Source organism: Lytechinus variegatus, chromosome 13, assembly GCF_018143015.1.
Source record: "Lytechinus variegatus isolate NC3 chromosome 13, Lvar_3.0, whole genome shotgun sequence".
NCBI lineage: Eukaryota > Metazoa > Echinodermata > Echinoidea > Temnopleuroida > Toxopneustidae > Lytechinus > Lytechinus variegatus.
The window spans coordinates 8,898,145-8,921,739 of NC_054752.1; the positions used below are offsets into that span (position 1 = coordinate 8,898,145).

Sequence of the window (23,595 nt, forward strand, 5' to 3'; positions counted from 1 at the left end):
ACCAATTGGTGTTAATAGAGGACACCCTGAGGTGTTAAGATTACACCCTAGAGATTAAACGTAACACCAAAAAGTGTAAATGTTACAAAAAAGGTGTTGTAATAACACCTATAGGTGTAAAACTAACACCACCAATTTAACACCGGTGTAAAATAACTGGTGTGGTCCTCTACGTACACCGGTTAACACTACAGTTTTTGTTGTGTATAGAGTTTTTGCATTTACAATGTTTAATACGGAGACACTCTCTACAACCATCGATTCTTTTGAAAATGCAATTAAAATCACTCTTGATAGCTGAGAGGCTTTTGTCGAAAATCGGTGGACTAGGACAGAAGATCATCCGAAAGATTGCACCGGACGAATAATTGCAAATATGTCGTTGTCCAGAGTCAAGAGATTTCGATGCTGTCCCGGTCCACAAACCTCTCAGCTTTGCATTGTGATTTGACTAGCATTTTCAAAGGAATTGATGTGTTGTAGAGAGTGTCTCCGTAAACATGGAAAATGCGAAAAGTCCGGATTGATCTCGACGCGGCGCCAGTCCACTTTCGGTATCAGGGGTATCATGTCAAACCAGTAAAAATGTTTGACATCAGTAACGGTTTTGCCTCGGCTATGATCAGCAACTTGTTGAAGTGTGTTCTATATAAGCTCTCCTCAGAACATTCACACAGTGTTTTAACTTCGAGCTGTAATAAATGCAGATCTTATGTTCGAATGATTATTTGCCATAAAGAAGGTATTTTCAACCGATCTCCAAATTATAAGCCAGTTCGTAGTTCCTTTCTGCGCATGATCAAAACATTCTACGAATGATCAGAAGAAGGTCATTTGTACTAAAGTGACATGGTGCTTTAAAATCTAATGAGATAAGCACCACCTTTGATGTCTTGATTATTCATATATTCCTTTGAATTCTCGTTTTCATTTACATCCACAAAAAAACAACAATGCTTCCACGAACGACTGGTATTTCACAGTTTGCCAAGTACATTGTGCAACATGCTATGATATGCATTGAAAGTAGGAATGCAACAAATACCTTCATAAAGTGTTCATTGGTGTGCTATGTAAGGCAAGCTTACGTAATATCTTGCTTTGAAATCTGCCTATCATGATGAAAGAAATGAAAGGTCATTTGACCAAAATTTTCCATGAAGTAACTACGAACTGGTCTATTAAACTATACTACTGGGCCCCGTAACACAAAAGGTAGCGATTAATCGCTAAATGAAATGGCCTATCTGGACGGCCGTTGTATGCTCAATTTACTCAGTAGACTGACTAGGAACCAATCAGAATCTGTCTTTCAAATTAGCGATTAATGGCTAGCCTTTGTGCTACGGAGCCCTGGTCTTCTAATGCTATTTCGCACCTTACATGGTTTCAGGTACAAAATACTAGAGTCCTTGTAGTTTCGACTGGTTTTTAACAGTACCTGTATTCTTCCGCCAATATTTTTAATGGATTCATAAAATTGTGTCTACTAATAAGTTCTTTGCTTATTATGCTTATCGAATATAAAAATCAACAATGTAATTTATGAACTGATACTTTTAACATCGTCCACTCTCCCAATTTTCGTTTACTGTATAGGGTAGGGTTCCTATACATATCCCCTACACTAGTAAACTTGTTAATTATATTTCGGGAAACACCCCCATATCACTAATCGGCCGTTGCAAGAAACTTGTGATCCGCAATATTGCAAGTTTAGTTTGTAACCAAGAATCAATCATATGTCTTGCAATTATTTGCAAATCTACACTTGATCGCTGCACTGCTGCTTGCAACAAAGATTATAATTAGACGTGCAATAGCTATATACATGTAAGAATAACTGATGCAACTGTATATCAGGCCCCCGTCTTGAGTTACGATTGATACATTCAATCGTAACTATGGAAATCCATCAGTGTCATAATTTTTTTCTACAGGACATTTGCACGATCTTCTTTGTAAACAAAGAAAACAATGGATGCATGAATATACATCATAGTTGGAAAATATTTTGAACAAACATGAATAATTATCATTCACAGTCCGCCGCTGATCATTCATGTTTTATAGATGTTAACGTTGCTGGCTGTCCATAGTTGTGATTGATCGGATCAATCGAAACACTGTGTAGGACGGGGTCCAGTTGTAAATCAGAGGCCCATCTTAAAAAGAGTTACGATTGATCCAATCAATCGCAACAATGGAAAGCCAACAAAGTCAACATATAAAATGCATGTTTGTTAAAAAAATTCTAGTTATGAATGTATATCCATACATTCATTGATTTCTCGACAATTTGGTGTGTTCTCCTTAGTTTAAAAAAGACATTTTGCGAATTTCCTGTAGAAAAAAAATATGACACTGATGGATTTCCATAGAGCATAGAGCTATTAGCTCCATGCATAGAGTTACGATTGATTGGACCAATCGTAACTCTTTGTAAGAGGGGGCCCTGATACACAGACTTGTATTTCCTTGCAGAGCTCCATTGGTCACAACGAATAGATAACAGCACACATGAGCCAGTGATTATACATGTTATAATTTACTTCGAATTGTCAAAACAGTTACAATGATAATACAGCAATAGTTCATTTGACATTGACGGCATGAAAAATAAAGAAATATTTTGAATAAGATTTGGTCATTTCATCTTTAACGGAAATGCAGATGTCATAACAAGAATCAACGTGCTTTGTATGGTCGTTGTGGTTTAATTACCAATTTATTCATTATTATTTGACATAAAGTGACGTGGATATACAGTTCTTCAATATTATCTCTTTAACAAAAGAGCAGACACATCGACAACTAAAGACAACTTCTTCTTTCTGTCACTTTTTGTACCCCCTTTATGGTCGATTAACTCAAGAAAATCAACTTGTCTAATCTCGCGTCAAATAATAATATTGAATCTCTTCTGTTTACTTTAGGTGTAATCTCAAACCGAACTTTGAAGCTATCAAAGTTTACTGTTACCCATTCATCAATCTGTAAAATGGGTCTTTTAGTTCATGTCATGTGGGCTCATGTGTTTTTTTGCTTAATCATGGTGGTCATATATTTTTTTATTCGTACAAATCACACCTATAAGCGTATTCATTGGGTTCACACATCAGTCATAAGCAGGGGCCGCGGAAGCTGAGGGGGAGGGGAGGTTCAGCCCCCACTTTTTTCCAAAACCGTGAACAAAAACGTAAAAATGACCATATGATTGTGTTTTTTTGCATGGTCAGCCCCCCCCCCCACTTTAAAAAAAAACCGTTCTGCGACCCCTGATAAGAACCACTCATTGTATAAAGAAATGTGATCATTATTCATATTGGCTGTTATTCATAAATATCGCTATTCATAATACCAGAAGAGGGTCGCTAGTCATAACGCGTAAATGGTGATAGTTATTTAGAAAGGCCCTTGTTCATTCAATGGGAAAATGATAATTATTCATAAGGTTTAATATTCATAAGGATTAATAATCATGTTGGAATATCACATTTGTATCTTTGGTTTTGTCTATCATCAGAGTATGATGGGAATTTATTAATTAATGGTCGATAGCGGTGTAAAGAGAGACACACTAGCAAACTTGGCTTATATATTGATTGTAAATTACTACATATACAGGACATTGGTATCTACATATCTTCAACCTACAACTGTACCAGATTTGTTTCACTTACATTATAAAAACATTTGTTATCCATTACTGAATTTCCTTAGCTAGTAATAAGGATATTTGATACATTATGTTATTGATACTTGATTGTTAATCTAATTTTTCTTTTTCCCTGCATTTTACTTTGTCTTTTAAGTGCATAAGTCTGCACAATTTGTGATTAATTTTGTTTAGTTTAAGTGCATAAACCTGCACTGGTTTCTGAAAAATGAAATTTATGTTGTGAAATTTTGAGTAAGGTTAGCATTATGTCTCAGTTTATCATTACCACAATAATGGAAAGATTTATGCTAATTTTTAATATGAATTTACTGTAAATATGTATATAGGTTTGAAGTATTTGTTTGGGAGAGAGAATGAGCGTAAGAGAACACGGAACAATGGTCAATGTTTCACTTATCGTTTTCTTTTCTATTTTTCTGTATTTACTCTATGTTGTATATATTTACATTTCTATTTCTTTGTATTGACTTTATAATGTATATAGTTCATTGGCCCCATGGTATCTATTCCTTAATTCTTTGATAATTTTTTTTCCACAAGGAGGGGAGCCTCAATTTTCCAAAGAAAGGGGATGTAATGTAGTGATTGTATAAATCACTACATATACACAGTCTAGACTTCATAATGTATATGCCCCCTTCTCAGAACCATCCTTTTTAAACCCCCTTCTCAGAACCCTTATCATTAATTTAATCCAAGCCATTAAAACCCTTCAACAAACTCCAATCAGAGAACAAAGAACTGCCTTCCCCTTCCCAATAATTAAACCCCCTTTAGTCCTATATCCAAACCCTTGGATTATAATTTGGGTACATGTATATATTGAGTGTACACCCAAGGGTTGAGAGGAGATAAGTTAAGATCATCACAGTTAAGATCTACATCGTCGTACGTTGTGATATGCTTTTCAACTCTACATATATTGCTGAAGATTGATTATTAATAAAGTTTCTTGATTGAAATGTACATCGAACGTTCCTGCGTGGTTATTGATGCTCCCAACTAAGATATAAACGATCCCAACACAACAGTATTTTCCTTTCCAAACACAATGCCTATATATTCTCACAATTTTACATATTTCCATAAAATCTGATGTTTTGAGAGATTTATAAGAACATAGCAGTTTGAACACTTATTTTTGTCAATTTTATCAACAAATCTACGTTCAATAATGTATCCTGAGCATATTGGAAATGGTGTCTATCGCATCTTTATGTAAAGGCAGGATTTATATTGTTTCCATGCTTATCAAATCTGGAATAAAACCATCACTATACAAAATATATACCAGGCAAATGATATAAATGGGCTTATCAAAATAATAAACAATACTTGGGGGCTCGATCAGAGATCGTAATCGGTACTTCCCAAATGTATTTCTTCATTTTAAGGAACCGCAATTAATTTTCTTGCGACATTATTTTTTTTATATTGAAGTACGAATTAAATTCAGAAAAAATATGCACTCGAGACAATCAAATGAAAGTAATAAAGATATATAGAACTATGCAATCTTATGTGATATATATCCAAGCTTTTCTGAAACAGCTTAAATTCTCAATAAAATAATTATAATACCCGATTTTTCAAATTCCTGAAAAAGAAATAAAACAATGAAATATCAAAAGAAGTGAGACACATCACATTTTACCAATGAGCACACGTGAACGCGTAAATGCAATGACACCTGCGGCAAATACTGGCACTCAGTTTCTATATACAAGCATTTTGTAATTCGTATCAAATCCCTCAGCCTTCGTCTTTTTTTTCAATAATTATCATTTTCTGTACTATATGACCAAGCTGCATTCCCCTCGCACACTTTTTTTTGTAAAAGTGTTTAAAATTTCGTACAACACTATATGAAATTTATACAGCAGTACTGTTTGTTTAGCAGTTAAAGGAGTGTTCAAAATCATAATTCAACAAAGTTTAAGTTTTAATACCTAATTTTCAAAATGCAGTTTCCATCATACACTCTCATTCTTTTAAGAGACCACAAAGTTGGTTATAATTTGAACTGACCAAATGTTATGCCCTCATTACACCGGAGGAATTTCCCGCTACGTCTTTGAAATATTCCGAAAAAATCGCAGGGACGTAGCGATAATTTCCTTGTTTTCGAAAAATATGAAATCGTCCCGTGCATGCTACATCTGCGCTACGTCTTTGATACGCTCATGGTGCGTTAGTAGTGTTCTTTCCGTGTCCGCTACGTCTATGTTACGTCGATGTAACTTTAAGTACGCGACAAGAAGGTCCTTAGTGCGTCAGTACTACGCACTGCTTAGACGGCGCTCTCGCTACGTGGACTGTGGACATGTTCAAAGTCCACGTAGCGGAAATTTTTTCTCCGGAGATCATGCGGACTATGCCACGTCGTTAACAGTTCTCGCTACGCTCTCAGTACGCTGCAGCAATTCCCATTGCGTCATGGCATTTTTTTCTTTGACGTAGCGAGAACTGCATGGACGTAGCGTTGGTGTAATGGGGTATAAGTTAAAAAAATCAAATTCATTTTGCATCAATTTTGTTTCTTTAAATAAGGGTTGGTCGATTCATTTTTAACCAACTTTGAGAGCGTAAGAGCGATTTTCCCCCTATTTACGCCACGACGGTCATTATCATTTCGTTCGATAATTTTAGCAAAACTACAAGAAAATTGTCCACCAGATACTTATATTTAGCACACCTGTAATTTGTAGCTCCTTTCAAAGTTTTTTTTTTACATATAATTAGAGAAGTACATTAAAAAAGAAAATAAAATCATTGGTTTTCCTTATCTTTCCGGTTACAACCACGTTATTTTCAATAAAGCAATCGTCCATTCATCTGGGACACATTGATCAGTATAGGACTTGAATTTGTGTTCTAAAAGGGGGGATAATTTTTAATTTTAATGAATACCTTGGATAAGGATCAGGGGTGGTGCCAAATAATTTTGATGGGACAGATGACCTTGATTTTATTTTCTTCCCCCTCAAATAAATATTAGGGTATTGTAGTAAACGACCTTCCCCCACCCTATTTACCTCATTCCTTTTTCTGTAACTACGACTTGAAAAAATATAATAAAGAAGGTGGCCGCCCCATTCCATTTTGGCGCTGTCCCTTGATATGAACACTCACATTACCATTAAAAATCTGATTTTTTTTCTAAATGTTTTTGTGCTCAACATTAAAAAGCTCAAGACACTTTGATGGTGTACAATGAAACGTTGACACGTATAAAATACTTGATAATAATGAAGGCGACAAAAGAGGCTCGCACAGGAGCCGTGGAACGTTTCTTATAGAGCGGGAATGGGGGGGGGGGTCATGGCAATATGGCATAGTTTTCACGTTTTTGTCATCAGAACCACCAGGGGCCCATTGAAAAAGGATTGCAATCAAACGAAATTCTCAAAATCATTCCCAACTTTGATTTTCAGCCAATCCACAGCACGCACTTGGAATTTGCGATTGATATTTTGACTTGCAATCAGACAACTTTTTATGCAACCGTCTAGGGGCCCAAGCAGCCTCGGAAGGATTTTGAAAGTGAATGGGGCTGGGTTGATCATACAGAAATCACAATAATTTGGTGACTTTCACATTCTTGTACAAGTTGACCAAGATTTCTTGGGGAGGGGTTAAATAAGTCCCTTCTGCGGCCCATCCCCTTCCCTCCCCGGTTTCACGGCCATCCATCGTCCGCAGCGTGACGTGCATGGAATTAAAGATCGCAGAGGGCGTCGTAACTATTTTCATGCCAGGTAACCTCGAGCTCCTTGTCCAAAGAATGATCGTCTATAACACCGTAATGGTTGAATCAAGTTGGTCTACTATCACTTTGTTCTTATCACCGTTTGGTCGGGAAATATACATTTTGTTCGAATCCTCAACGACAACCAACGCTTGATTATCAACAGTTAAGAAAGGAGCAACATAGATATGTAAAAGCATTGACTACAAAAACAAGTACAATATTTTGAAAAATGTAATGAAAGATCTTTTTTGTTTTCACGAGAAACGATGACGAAATTTCAATCATGTTTGTACGAAGGTGATTCCAGGCATTGATTTTTATACTTCAGTTTCAATGTTACTAAATGTTTGTCTTGATTCACCATCATTGACGCCATGTTTAGTATGACCATCGGTACAAGTCATATCACACTCTTCCTCGTCCTCGAAAACATCACTTTTTTCTTCCGTTTCATTCTCCATATCGACCCTCTCGTCATGGTCACTGTTCGGTGTATCATCCGAAGCTTCCTCGATTTTGATGTCAATCTTGGTTTTCTCATTCACCTCTACGTCGTTCTCGTGTTCGTCGAAGTCAGGTGGATGGTGGTCGTAAAGGTTACTCCGGTCCGCAGCACCGTCCGGGTTCGGCCTCGGTTCGGATGGATCCGGTATCGCGATACTGTTGCCAAGGGAACCGTTGCCCACGTGACCGTTTGACGAATCGCCCCGCGAGAATTGTTTCTTCAACGCGATGAATCGTTCGCCGAACGTCGAGCGCCCGATGCTGGTTTCGAAGACGGAATGGTTCTTCATCGAATCTTTCCTGGGCGGCGTCGAGCACGACGACCGTGACTGACAGCTGCGTAATGTTCTATGGGTGCTCAGTGTTCTGTTCAACAAGTGCAGCCGCCATTTTCTCTTTATCTCATTTTTCACTTCTCCATTCATGAAACAGTAAAGGATCGCTAGGAGAAAACCCTGCAAGTAAAGATTTAAAAAAATAGTTCAACCAAACATTTGCTCAAGCCATGCAAACATGATACCTTTTATCGTTTTCCTGATGAGACCGAGAGAAGAAGTTTGCCGGAATTCTGAAATCCGATTTATCTTTTTAATAAGCCACGGCCTAAATCTAGGCGAAAAATTGGGGAAACCGAAATGTAATTGTGGTTTTCATTATGCTTTAATGATCAACAAAACCGTTTAGCTACTATCAACAGGTTTATTCATTATTTAAGTATCAAATGAGCAGATAGATTGAATATGCATTTATCGTTTGATATCATTTGATTTCACAATATTATTGGCTATCCATAGCAAAGCCACAACTTTAGACTACTGTTGAAATCAAACCCGACTTTAGAATACGGACCATGGAAGCTGAATAATAAAATAGAAGAAAATTAGAGAAAATTCTGGGGGTAAGTTGCATGTTGATTTTTCCCATGTTTCATTCTTTTATAGATTTATGTCCTGATATTTCAAGGGTCGCGCTCATTAATTAGGAACAATAGGTAAATAAAAACTGACTAGGAAGATGGACGTCAATTCGTTTCACCTATCTCCAGTGACCTCAATTTTTCCTGAAACCATTTTAAGCATTGTGTATCCAGGAGTTTTCTTTTTTTGTGGTCATTTCATCCCATTCATTTGTATTCACCCCTCTCCAAACGTTCCAACGTCAATTCATTGAAACTCATTAAACAATTACCCTCCAAGAGATTCGATTAAACGGACAAATTGAGCAGGTCGACCTTCGGGCATCACCCAATTTGGAACACCCTCGCTGGTCCGTGACGAATTGATCTAGTTACCGATTGGAAATTCGGACGGATTGGTAAGTATTCCGAAATGGGACGGCGAGGTAGTTTGTTCACCATGAAATAGCAAATCTCCAGGTCAATATCTTGTGGCGATTGAATTAATAATAAGCACACAACCATCGACGTTTGCCAATCAAAACGACCAAATAAATAGGCGCTTTTGGAATTTTGATTAGATGTAATTAAAAAAAATATTAATACCGTTTGAAGTTTTCTTAGTCTTTTCCTTTTCCGTCTTATTATCAATATTTTTCCTTTTTCTTCCAAATGATGAGACGCAGCAGAACCGTCATGTTTGAAAGCATCTGCATTATGTCATAGCACTAACTCTGTGGTCATTTTTTGACCTGCGAATGTCAAGTGGAGGGGATGCCAAATTCAAAATTTTTGACACACCTAAATTAAGCCAGAATTGGGGTAAAATAAGTAAATGATAAATAATACATAATAACTTATAAAACAACAAGTGGTTCACTGTGCCAATGAAAAGGCTCTATTCAGTTAAATGATTCAGAATAAAGGAAGGTGGTTCTAGGAGTGGTGATTATTAGGAAGTTTTCGATCTACGACGTACGGAGGAATCAACAACACAGTAAATATAATAAAATACCCGTCAAAGTGACAAAAAACAGTCTGGAGGTCTTTGTCGAAAATTAGTGAACCGGAACAGCAGCATTGTACTCAGTTTCGGAGCTGACGAAGAATCGCAATTATGTCGTTTGTCCAAAGTCCTGGGGGGCGTTTCATGAAAGGACTTGTCGGGCGTTTTATCCGACAAGTCCCATTTTATCCGACAGTTACCATAGGAACAGTGCCTCTCAGCCAATCAAAATCATGGAAAGATGTCAGATCTGACAACTTGTCGGATGAAAATATCGATGAAACGTCCCCCGGGACGTAACTGCTGTTTTTATTCACCAATTTTCGACAAAGACGTTCTGCGTCGTCTCGCGAAAACTCCCTAATGATGTTCAGGCGCAGACGTCATCTGAATGTCTTTTTGTTAACAATAGATGGCGGTATATTAATTTAAGGAGAATGAAACCATTGGAACAAGATAGCTTGTGTGGAAACAGAAAAATCAAAGAAACAGATCAACAAAAGTTTGAGAAAAATCAGACAAATAATGAGAAAGTTATGAGCATTTGAATATTGCGATCACTATTGCTATGGAGATAGCAAATAGGCAATGCAACAAAGATGTGTGATGTCACTGATGAACAACTCTCCCCATTACTTTAGTATATATTTCACTTGAATTGCCTCTTTTTTCACATCTATCCATAGATCATGTGTTCTTTCTACATGAGGGCATGTAATACATATTTTTTAAGAATACATAATGGATAAAGAGTTTGTATCATCGTAAGAAATAGCAAAAAGAGACATTTTGAGGGTATTTTATAGTCCACCAAAGGGAAAGTTGTTCATCAGTGACATCACACATCCTTGTCGCATTGCCAATGGGAGGATCTTCATAGCATTAGTGATTGCAATATTCAAATGCTCATAACTTTCTTATTATTTGTCCAATTTTTCTCAAACTTTCTTTATTCTTATTCTTTGATTTTTCTGTTTCTACACAAGCCTATTTGTTCCAAAGGTTTCATTCCCCTTTAAGAACCCAAAACTCGGCACAGAAATTGATATTAAAAGGAAATATGGGGAGTCCTACCTGAAATGGTGAAAGGATTAGTTCAAAGTACATTCTGATGTAGACCATTGTTGTATCGTTCGACGCATGCATACCGACTGTAATGATGTAATACACTCCAAATAGAGGAATCAAAATCAGCGTTGATTTGGCTAGTTTACTGATAAACGAGAAAAGAAAAATAATCAATTACGTCAATACGTGAAATCGAAAAGTGGATGTAATATACAATATGGTGAGTAATATGAAGAAATACAGTCTTAAATAAATGAAAACATGAAAATAATTGACGGTAAAACAAAATATTGTTGATCTCTGCATGGACATTGTACAACATAAGACGAGTTTTACCGTAATAATAATAGGCATTAGCGTCATCTATCTAGAAATAATTTGTTCTGAGGCGCATTATTATTATTATTATTATAATTATTATTATTAATATCATTATTGTTATTGTTAGTATTATTATTATCATCATTATTATTGTTATTATTATTATTATTATTATCATTAATCGTTATTATTATCATTATTATTATTATTATCATCCCGGCTTAAGCTCGAGCTGCCATTCAGCGCTCAGTGCATTCAAAGAATTATTTATGTCGGGTACCCATTCACCTCCTCTGGGTTGAGTGCAGCACAATGTGTGTATATTTCTTGCTTAAAAAACACGTCATGGTTGGCATTCGAACCCACGTCACTCAGATTAGAAAAAAACGAATAGTAATATATTATTCCACGACGCCCAACACCGTACTAAAAAAAAGAATGTCTATAAAGATATGCAAAAAATTAATGCAGTCCCTGGTATAGTGCAGATATTAAAATGACTATCTTGACTTAACAATATTGATAATATGAGCATGCATTTTCATTGATCAACATTTGAATACGTTAACGTATTTTACATTTCCTAACTTTTCTTCAAGCATTTCCATCTTCAGTAGGCCTATATATCATGAAAATAATAACCATGCAGTGTACTACACCAAAGCTTGACTTCAATCATAAATCGGACCTCACCATGACTGTTATTTTTCTCCATTCTGAAATATTTCGATATTTTTTCAGCTATGGCTGAAAGAAACAGTGGTCGGACCTGCCATTGACACTGAACACAATGGAAAAACTCCAGCAAAATGAAAAAAAAATGTTAGGTTTTTTTTATGCAACAGGCCACACAATCGCACTGATAAAAATATTTATACCTATTCAAATGACGACATAAGAGGTATTTTAATTATGACTTAAGCCAGTAGGTAGATGTAGAATTTCATCACAAGTGGGATGGGGGAATCAGAGATTGTTTTGATATTGTTTGGAATTTTGGGTAACCCCCCCCCCCAAAAAAAAAAAAGGAGGGGGTTCGTGGTCACCAGAATAACAAAACTACTCGTTCACAAAATAATGACAGCCCCCCCATGGTTATCACAAATCCGAGGGTGGAACTTTCTTTTTTCCACACGAATTGCATTGGTGGCTCGTCAAGGATGAGGGGCAGGGCCACATCCCCTGGATCCGCCAGCGCCTTAAGCATTCGTAACGGACCCTGGAAATTCGTTCATGATTTCAGACCGTGAGTTGACCTATAATCTAATTTTAGTCCCTTGATGTGTTCTGCTCAAGACAACTGATGTGCAAATAATGCGTTTGGAAAGTGTCACAAAAAACGTTTATACAAATGACCAGGTTCGAGTCATAAAAGAAATCCACTACATCGATTTTGTCTGTTCAATCACTATTGTAGATTACATTGAAAGTTAAACCCCTAGCCCCTTTCTTTTCTTCTTTTTACGTCTAATTTTATAGGAAGTTTTCCAGAATTGTCTGTTTTTTCAACCGATAATCCATGTTTGATGAAATACTTAGTTACCATGTTATCGAACAATATATGTAAGATATAGGAAAGATTTGTGGGGTTGAACACAAATATATTCTGTCATTCAAAGATTAAACATATTATATCCACGCATGCCAGCAATAAACAAATGAATAACATGCCACAGTGTAAAAGTAAAGCTATAGTTTTGACTTTCAAAAATTAAGCTAGAGAAATTTTCATATCATATATGCATATACACCGACCATGCAAAGTCAACATTTCCTTCAGTTTATGTTCAGGTTATGTTATGCCGATAAATAATCAATATTGGGATGAGATTTAGAAAGATGTGGTCTTCTACTTAAGAACAAACAATTTGCAAATTAAAAGGATGTCACTGTCGAAAGATGGCAAATCATAACATTAGTGAACAAACTTTCAAAATAATGTCTCGCGACATTGAAGTCGTAAATCAGGTGAACGTTTCGCAAAATTCTCCCCCACATATTATGTTCAAATATTAAATGGCGAAGTAAGATATCGTTTTCGTTTGGGCTCACTCACGTTTGCGAAGATTTTGCAAGGACACGAATGTCAAAAAATAATTATTCAACAAAATTTCGACATAAAAAACTAATATCAAGGATATTATGCGGATATGCTGCTTTTTAGAGGTTGATAGGGGTTGAAAAACTTTTAACGGGATTTGCTTCTTTCTTGTCCCATCATTTTGCTGCGTCTTTTCTGCGCAAACCTACACTTTTAAACAAACAAAAAGGCAAATAAGGTTGGGGAAGGGTGGGAAGTGACATTTTCCACCCCTATCAAAAATGCTTTCACTCCTCAGCCCTTTTAAAAGATGCTTTACCACCCCCTTCATTTTTAGAGTGTTAGACAGAAAAAACACATTTTTAGAGTGTACATGGACAGAATAACCGCCTGAGCTTTGTAATATCAGCTGGGGAAAATCCCTTCAGACAATTACTGTTGCATTTTCTCTCATTCTAATAACATGTATATTTCGTAAAAAAGGATTTTAATACCAGGTTTCTCAGTTAACATGACACTGCAAGATGAGTGCATGTTTCATGCATGGTTTTGAAGGCTGGCGAGCATGCTGGCCAGGGCCCTGTCTTACAAAGAGTTACGATCGATCCAATCAATCGCAACTATGGAAAGCCAGCAAAGTCAACATATGAAATGCATGTTTGTTCAAAAAAAATCTAGATATGAATCCATATCCATAAATTCATTGATTTCTTGACAATTTGGAGTGTTCTCTTTTGATTAAAAAGGACATTTTGCGAATTTCCTGTAGAAAAAATTATGACACTGATGGATTTCCATAGAGTTACGATTGATTGGATCAATTGTAACTCTTTGTACAACGGGTTCCAGGGCTCCGTCACACGAGGCATAATGATTGATCGTATACGCTTGATATTTATGATTGATTGTACATTGTAGTCAATGCAATCAATCGTAAAAATTTGTTCTGCGATCATTGCTAAGCTTTGTGTTACAGGCCCCAGATGATTACCATGACCAGGGTGGCAGGGTCCCGTAACACCAAGGTAAAGGTCAAGTCCATCCCATAAATTGTTGACTTGAATCGATGGAGAAAAAATCAAATAAGCATAACGCTGAAAAATTCATCAAAATCGGATGTATATTTAAAAGGTTATGACATAATTTTCGCTTATTTTTCACCAAAAAGTTCAACGCACAACTCACTATTTTTTTGTTTTTTTACTCTTTGAATTATACAATATTTTATTTTTTACAGATTTGAAAATAATGACCAACTTGACGTAAATTGTTAGAATAATAATAATTCCACACGTTCAGGGAGGAATAAAATTTTGTTTCACGTGACAATGAAGAAAAAAAATCGAATTTTCATGTATCATAATTTTATGATAAAATGCAAAAGAAATAGTGAGTTGGTGGCGTCATCAGTCTCATCATTATACCGACTAGGATGGGTATATAACTGTTTGTGAAATTAAGCGAAATTCTAAAATGTCATAACTTTCTTATTTACAACCGAACTGGATTAAATTTCAATGCTATGCTTGTTAGATTTATTTCTAATTTTATTCAGATCGATTTTTTGTTAGGGTAGACTTGTCCTTTCAGCAGTAGTAATTAATTGTTGAATGATCATCGTTGCATGCGCATTTTGCTCCATAGACTGACTACAAACCAATCAGAATTGTTCTTTCAAATTAACGATTACTCGTTTATCTTTGTGTTACGATGCCAATATGATGGGAAAAGAGTAGATTATAGATGGATGTATAAATTGGTTTATTTTCTTTAGGGGGTTTGTGTAATTATTCTAATTCAGTCTATGAACAATCATGAATCCATGACATCGTGGAAAACAAATCATTCCCGAGAGCTGGTAAGAAAATAGTTTTGAGGCATATTTATTCAGTGAAATCCAACTAATGCTCGATCGGTTAGGTGTTTTATCTTTGACAATAACATTTTTGATTACTTTTAAACTGTGTGATATCACTTATGTTATTGTCAAAGATAAAACACTCGATCGGTTAGGTGTTTTATCTTTGACAATAACATTTTTGATTACTTTTAAACTGTGTGATATCACTTCACTTTTCTTAAAAAGTCTGTGCACCACCCCTCCACCCCCCCCCCCCCATCTCCCATCGCAACTGTAATTACGAAGTTCAGCGGTGTGTCTTTCAAATCTGGGGTTTGGGGTGTTAGTATGTTTGTTTTAAAAAGGAAAAACAAATCTTCACTCTTTGGTAGGCCCGACTTCAGTGTTAAGGAAAGAGTAGGATATATAGCCCGGGGGGGGGGGGCATGGGACTTGGAATCGAGGGTGGTTAAGGGACTGAAGCCTCCCCGATAATTTCCCCCCCAATCCGTAAAAAGGTAAAAATTACCACCTGATTGTGATTTTTTTTCTGCATGGTCAGTCCTCCAACTTTCGGCTCAGCCCCCCCCCCCAACATCTTTCAAAACCATTCGCCTGCCCCTGCTGTCCAATGAAATAATTCTGAGAATGATAGAAATAGTTCAGCTAGCCCATCTCTGTATCCCTCATGCCTTTTTCTATAATGATTACATCAGGAAAAGATAGAGATGAAAAGAGAGAAGAGTTGAACAAGATGCCTTTGATATATACATATATACCTGAAATGCCCAAAGGATGAGGTAGTGAAAAGGATAAGTCCATATTGATATCAAGTTGTTGGGTGTAATAAGAAATTAGAAACGGGAGGAACGAGTCAGCAAAGTTGAGTCAGCCCCGAAGAGGGAGCAAACTCGCAATCTCCTGGGCCCCGTCTTACAAAGAGTTGCAATTGATCCGTTCTCTCTCAACTATGGAAAAGCCAGCGTCCCCAAAATTTACAATGCATTTTAACAAAGGTGTTTTCAACTTAAATGTTTATGCAAGTATCACTGTCTTAAAGGTAAACGTACGTTCTCGGGAACCAAAAGGGCTCCGTTTTGTTACGCGCTGTACTGACCGACATCTTCATTACGAAGATGGATCGACCAAATTTGCATGCAGCTGCCAATCATCAGCACATGCGCACACAGTCATGCACACTCTGCGCTGATTTTGGTATGTTTTCCTACATCCGGTGCTAGCCGAAACTTCTGCTGATGTCACTTAATATAGCGGAAGGAGGCAGTGTCACTCTGCCAAGATCCTCGAACAACAAACGAAGCATATACGCGAACTAAGAACTGTCAGCGTTCAGGCATTGAGAACGTGGCGTCTGCGTAAGCGTCGTATAACGTTGGTTTCAAAAGGCAGTTGGTGCCGCCGCCGCGCGCTGTCCGCAGCGAATATGTATTTCAAACAGCGCCCTCTTGAATTCGGGGAACGTGTACCTTTAACAATTCAGAGCACGCATCTATGTTTTCCAAAGGCAAATCTTGACAATGTCCTGTACTAAGAACGATGACGTTGAATAATTGAGGTTGATAGGATTAATCAAAACTCGTTGTGAAACGTGGACGAGGATCCTGTCTTATATAGAGACGTCATCAATGGATAAGATTAAAATATATGGAAATCCATCGTTGTCACTTGCATGACGATCGGTCTACGTCATATCTAAAAAAAAATACATTCCGAATAGACAAAAGCATTTTAGATGTTGGGGTTTGGGATTTCCATATTTGGATCAATCACAACTCTCTTTGAAACGTGGACCAGGTCTTTGGACTGACTCTTCCTGATCCGATTCCACCCGCTTTACATTCAAACCAACTTAATACCAGGGCTTCCCTTTAGGTGTATAGAGGAACATGATGCTAGTGAGTGTTGCAGGCCATGCGAGCAATGGAAAGCTACCTGTACGTTCTTGCCTCAGCTGCATTACTCGCCCTCAGCTTGGTCGCCAATACACATAGTATGTGGAGAAACAAGACGAAATTTACCTGGTTGGGGGAAAAATTGAAAAGAAATATTGGAAGGACGGGGTATAAGCTTTAATGGAACACGCTAAAAAAAAGGATAGGGTCAAAATTAGCATTCTCTTGATCAATATGTGTCCGACCTAGAAAAAATTGTCAAAATCTAACAAATTATTGGTTAAAATCTACCAAAAAGTTGGAGCATAGTAGCCAAGAGAATGGTCATTTTGATCAATCCTATTTTTTAGAATGAAGTTGAATGGATCGAAGAAAAGGAGAATTCAAGTTTACCTTTTTGTGCAAAGGGTCATCGGTATTTAGAAAACCGTAACAAATAGAAACACTAAATGTGAAAATTAGTTATTGAAAACACATAACACAATATCAGGGAAATAGAATAGCTCACATTGATATGATGCTCGTTGCCTGATAATCTTTTGAAGAAGATGTATTTTTCAGAATTTGATTTAATATGATTTTTTTTCATATTTAAGTAATTTAATATAATTCTTTTTTTCATTCCACATCTGTGTTGAATAAATTACACTCGTGAACTGGCTGCTTTCACTCAAACCAGATTTTTAAAAAAGAGTTGAAATAAAGTGTGTCTATCAGTTTGTAATGCAAATGTCAACTTCCGAGAACTAACAGCTGATTCAATTAACATTACATCTAATCGATTAGGAGAATTCCCTTTTTTCAATGTCCCAGAGGCATAACACTTACATTACACTTCCTTTATGTTGGAATGATGTTACCGTTTATTCCAGAAAACTGTATTCTTAGAATTCGCCTAATGTCTGATGTATGTCATGTCATTTCACTCTAGGACCTCGGGTGTACAATATTTCCAGCAGTGCCCACCCCCCCCCCCCCAAAAAAAAAGAGAAAAACAGTGGATAAGTTAGTAAATAAATATATATTGATAAAACATTACAACGATTAAAAAAAATGTTCTGTATCTTATAGTTTTAGTTGTTACTGAATTCTTTGTTGGTGTGTTTAATGTAAATCAGCGTTTTAACTCAATCCCTGCGGGAATGAAATACATGATTACATCACAAGCGAGGCGTTGAAAAAAGAGGGGTCAAAAGAAATCGGAACGTTTTTTAGCACAGAATAATGTTATGGATATACAGTACATTCAGATCAACTAGACCACATGCCCAATTTCTTTATCAGAATGAAGAACGATTTCATTTTACCGCGGACCTAATCATGCTAGTGGTATGAGTCCAGGGGGTCGTTTCATAAGCTGTTCGTAAGTTATAAGATCGACTTTAAGAACGACTGGTGATCCTTTCTTACGCGCTAAACCATCACCAATGAATAAACCATTTACCACATGAAAGGATCACCAGTCGTTCTTAAAGTTTCTCTTAACTTACGAACAGCTCTACGAAATACCCACCAGACCTGTTCACTAAGGTTAAGCTGGCGTTATATCCCTCCCAAAACACCAGGGAATTTGAAATTTCACATTGAAAACGCTATTTTATATACAACGCTGTTTACTATGATTATGAACCATACACTAATTTACATTTACATGAGTATTCAAAATGTTAAACACACTCTAAAAACACTGAGTAAAGTTTTACACAATGTTGGGTAGAAAGGGAACATGCATGTTTGCTGGGTATTTTGTTTACCTCATATCGGGTTATTTCAACGCAACATTGCGTAAAATTTACAAAACAAAAATTATCCAACCAACATGCATCTTCAATTTTACCCAACACACTCTAAAACACTGAGTAAAGTTTTACCCAATATTGGGTAGAAAGGGAACATGCATGTTTGCTGGGTATTTTGTTTACCTCATATTGGGCTATTTCAACGCAACATTGCGTAAAATTTACAAAACAAAAATTATCCAACCAACATGCATCTTCAATTTTACCCAACACATTCTAAAAATACTGAGTAAGTTTTACCAAATATTGGGTAGAAAGGGAACCTGCAGGTTTGCAGGGTATTTTGTTAACCCTATATTAAGCTATTTCAACGCAACATTGCATAAAATTTTTACCCAACCAACATGCATGTTCCCATTTTACCCAATATTGGGTAAATCTTTTTTTAGAGTGCAACCATACTTCAATTATTAAAGATCAAATATTGAAGATTAAATTTTGTTGTCTAATACCTTTAAACAACTACTGTAACGTCATAAAGAAAACAACGTTGTGTTAAAATTTAAACAACGTTTTTTTAACTGGGTTGGGGCTATAAATGTCTACTTACAATAACGGAAATCATGACAGGGGCCTTAATGATCCAGTAGCTCGAATCGCGTGTCACATCATTCCACCAGCACCTGTAGGATTGAATTTGATTAGGAGAGATATAAAAACAAAACAAAGGGGCCATAGAAGTGGGGGCTTTAGGGTGGTGCTCCCCCAACCCCCCTCCCTGCACACACCCACACACAAAATCGCACAATTTATTCAGTGCAGAAACATGCACATTGCTATCAAATTGCGGTATTGTGTCTGTTCAGTCCCCCCCCCCCCTTCACCCATCCCCTCTCGAATTTCACGCCCCCTGATGCAAAATGCATTAATGTGAAAAAATACAAATTTTGATCTGTGTTCCCATGGTTCGAACTCCACCAATAATTACGAAAATACAAACTACGGATATACGGATATAACATGATCAATTTAACAAATTAAAGTATTTGCTTTAAATAGAATCGATCAAACTTTTTCGATCAAACTGCATGTTTCATATTTTCACAACTATGAAGCATTATTGATCTCCGTTGTAACTGATATATAATATATGTATATATATATATATATATATATATATATATATATGGGTTTTTTTTGGGGGAGGGGCTATCTCCTTAGTATTGATATGTCTACCTTTTTCCCCAGATATTTTTTTTTCGAAAAGAAAATCGAAGGCCCGTGTAAAAATTCCGAACCGCTCTTTTCTAAACCAGGACTGGTAAAAGAACTTTATTTCGCAAAAGCCTTTGGCCACGTGATTAGGTTTAGTTGCACTTAGAAATTCCCTTGATTTACATTAAACTTCAAAATCTGGGACAGTCTCCGTTAAAGAAGACGTAATTGATGACGGTGTTTTGTTACCTTATTGCGATCTTTCTTTAATACCAGGTCGAATGATTCGGTGTACGTAAATTCAAATATTGGTACTTAAATCACAGACTTTTAGTTTCGATTTTCCCGTATATGAGGAAAAACATTGAATCCTGATTGTTTAATGACTAAGCTGATTCTCAAATCTACAGTGCAAGGTATGTAATCCCTCACAACTCGGTTGGGGTAGATTCTGACGATACAGTTGCTTTCTCAAAAAATTGTGCACTTTTATTATCCCGTATCTTCACTCCTCTCTTTCTATTATACATCCCAAACATTAATGAATGTTTGTCTTGCCTTATGGATTTTTGTCATACGAAAATCATTTCCATCTGTTTTGATTTGCTGGTTCCTATCAAAATTTCCTATTTAATTGTTGTCGAGCATCATGACAAGATTTATATCATGAATTCATCTTATCGATGGCAAAATAACATTAACAAAACATCAGAACTTCAATGGCAAATAACTGTTTTATTGTTTTGTTACAAGACCGTCGTGCAATTTTCGTATTTATGCATGCAGTAATATTCGAGATATATCCGAGACAGCTTTACTACGTAAGTGGCTGCCTTTCGACCCGACAAACCATAATACATTTGGAATAAAATATGACAGCGAATTTCATTACATTGCTGAGTTAAGAGGATTATGTTCCTCATGAAATCCGATCTTAATGGGTATAATTTTATTATTTTGCCCATTGGCATTTAGAGAATTGCTAATTCCAATATACTGCTACGTATGAGATGTGAGGACATTAATAAGAAAAATGCACAAGGAAAAGGGAGAGAGATTAAAATAATAATACCACGCCGAAGGTTATTAATAGTAGTTTTGCTGCATGGAATGTGAATTTAAGCTACTTTACTTCGTACGACATGTTACGTCAAAAATGTTTAATTGTAAACGAACCTTTTCGGTTTGCGGTTGGTCAGTAATTGTAAAAAGATAATGATATTACTAATGAAGTACATAGTTGACCCTCATTATCTCTATCTTTTCTATCATCAACATAAAGATATAATCAAGACCCAATACTGTTTATTCTACCTTTACTATTAATTTATTAATGAGACTATCCTCATGTGCAGCTAAAAGAGTAAAGGACCCAGTACTGGCCCCTGTGGGACCGAGTCGTTGATACTAACAGTATCGAATGATTAACAAGCAATAAATCTATTCATGTTGATAAGGAACCAAGATCTGACGAACAGAAAGAAAGTTTTCAAACCAAGCCAGGGATCGTCCACACAATGTACCTTTGAATTTCAAATTGCGAATAGAGCCATTGCGCTATTTTATCAAATACCCATTTGACATCGTTAGTATAATGTCTCGTCAGTTCTATAAAGAATATCATTCAGTTCATGAGACATGGTAGCAACCAATTCGACTTTACAACGGCTGAGTTGCTTCAAATCATACATACGGCATATTAGGGCCTGAATCAACAAATATTGCTCGTCGATTACACTTACCTTTAAAAAAAATAATGGCAAAGGAGAAAATTTAATTATTCAATTGATATCCGTAATAACGTGAATAAATGGGATTGCATGAAACTACATTGAGACTTAAGATATGCAAGTACGACAATAGAGATGCCTAAATGAAGCTGCCTCACTTGCTCGATATTTATCATTTTTATGAACAATTCCAAAATGACGAGACTGCCGTAATTCATTTACACACCCCATCCCCACCTGCTGCTTCATTAATAACTTAATGAATAACGAAATAATCAGAAGGGTTTGTCATGTATGTGTATGACAAGTAAGGTAAAATTATTTGGCCATAACATCTTTGATGCCTCTGTCTTACCAACGAAACCGATAGCAAATTGACCGATTATATGCCATTCGATATAACGTAATAGCTTTGATCAGTCTGGGGGCAGTTCTTTGATGTGACTGTACATGCTAAGCCATCAAGTGGCGCCTAAACGATAGACTTACCCTGACGATTCTTTAAACGATCGCACTATCGCCCAGGGGACCACCACGAATGCAGGGCAACCTGAAAAATGGGGAAAAAATAACACAAATAATATCATACAGCCTTGGTAAAAAGGAAAAATCGTAATCAAATTTCAGATTTTCTTCGTTTTATGATAGATTAGAATTCCAACGCATTAGAGGAGTTTCAGTCAAATTATCAAAAGTGGATATACAAAATTAAAGGACAAGTCCAACCCAACAAAAATTTGATTTGCATAAAAAGAGAAAAATTCAACAAGCATAACACTGAAAATTTCATCAAAATTGGATGTAAAATAAGAAAGTTATGGCATTTTTCATTTCACAAAACAGTTATATGCACATCTTGGTCGGTATGCAAATGAGGTAACTGATGACATCACTCACTCACTATTTCTTTTTTTATTGTTTTATATGAAATATTTTGATTTTCTCGTCATTGTCATGTGAAATGAAGTTTCATTCCTCTCTGAACATGTGAAATTCCATTATTTTAACATTTTGTGTTTCAGGCAAGGAGGTACTAATCATCAAATTCGTAAAAATTTAAATATTGTATAATTCAAACAATAAAAAACAAAAGAAATAGTGAGTGAGTGACATCATCGACTCTCTCATTTAGATGTAACTGGCTCGTTCAAGTAACTATTTTGTTAAAAATAAGCGAAACTTTGAAATGTCACAACTTTCTTATTTTACATCCGATTTTGATGAAATTTTCAGCATTGTGCTTGTTTGATTTTTCTCTAGTGATTCAAATCAACATTTTTCTGAGGTAGACTTGACCTTTAATAAAGTACCAGATTAGATGTAAAATTTAGAGGGAGCTGATGTTCTCTTTAGACCCGCACACAGCAAGCGCATTTTTAATTCAACTTAATCAACTTAATTTAACGTCTGCCGTGTCTAAAACAGGCACTATTGTTAAAAAGTTTGATAAATATAAAACATCTATAAAAATTCTAATAAATGAAAATAATTAACATACGATTATCATGATATATGTGGCTATATTTTTAAACGTTTAATGAATTTATCTTACATTATAATCTTACTTAGATACTAAAATGGCATAAATAGAAAAAATATTTATCATTTATTTTCTTTCTCTTTTAACTTGATTTGATAAAACTGTTTTTTATTATGAGCAATTCCATAAAATATGTACATCTGACCCCTTCATGAAATTTTCTGTCTCTGATTTCTTGTTTTGACAGTCTGTAATGTTTTCAAAGGACCATTATTTGGTGAGTTTATAAAGTGAAGTAAGACTTGAAAAATGAGGGCCGGACGTACAAAAAGGTTGATCATTAATAGAATTGCCCTTATTTACATATATTACTATTTTTATTTTTTTACTTAGTCTGATAAAAGTCACTT

General features: G+C 36.0%; 1 protein-coding gene across 1 annotated transcript in view; it reads right to left on the minus strand.

Annotated features, from left to right (window-relative positions):
* Nucleotides 1–5,284: 5,284 nt before the first annotated feature.
* LOC121426194 (vasoactive intestinal polypeptide receptor 1-like) overlaps nt 5,285–23,595 on the minus strand; it is a 64,117-nt gene continuing 45,806 nt past the window's right edge. The window contains exons 7-11 of the mRNA XM_041622400.1: nt 22,195–22,255; nt 19,371–19,443; nt 17,062–17,147; nt 10,913–11,051; nt 5,285–8,392 (exon numbers count right to left, since the gene is read on the minus strand). Coding sequence (XP_041478334.1) covers nt 7,751–8,392; nt 10,913–11,051; nt 17,062–17,147; nt 19,371–19,443; nt 22,195–22,255 — 1,001 coding nt within the window. The 3' untranslated portion in view covers nt 5,285–7,750. The remainder of the gene's footprint in view (nt 8,393–10,912; nt 11,052–17,061; nt 17,148–19,370; nt 19,444–22,194; nt 22,256–23,595) is intronic.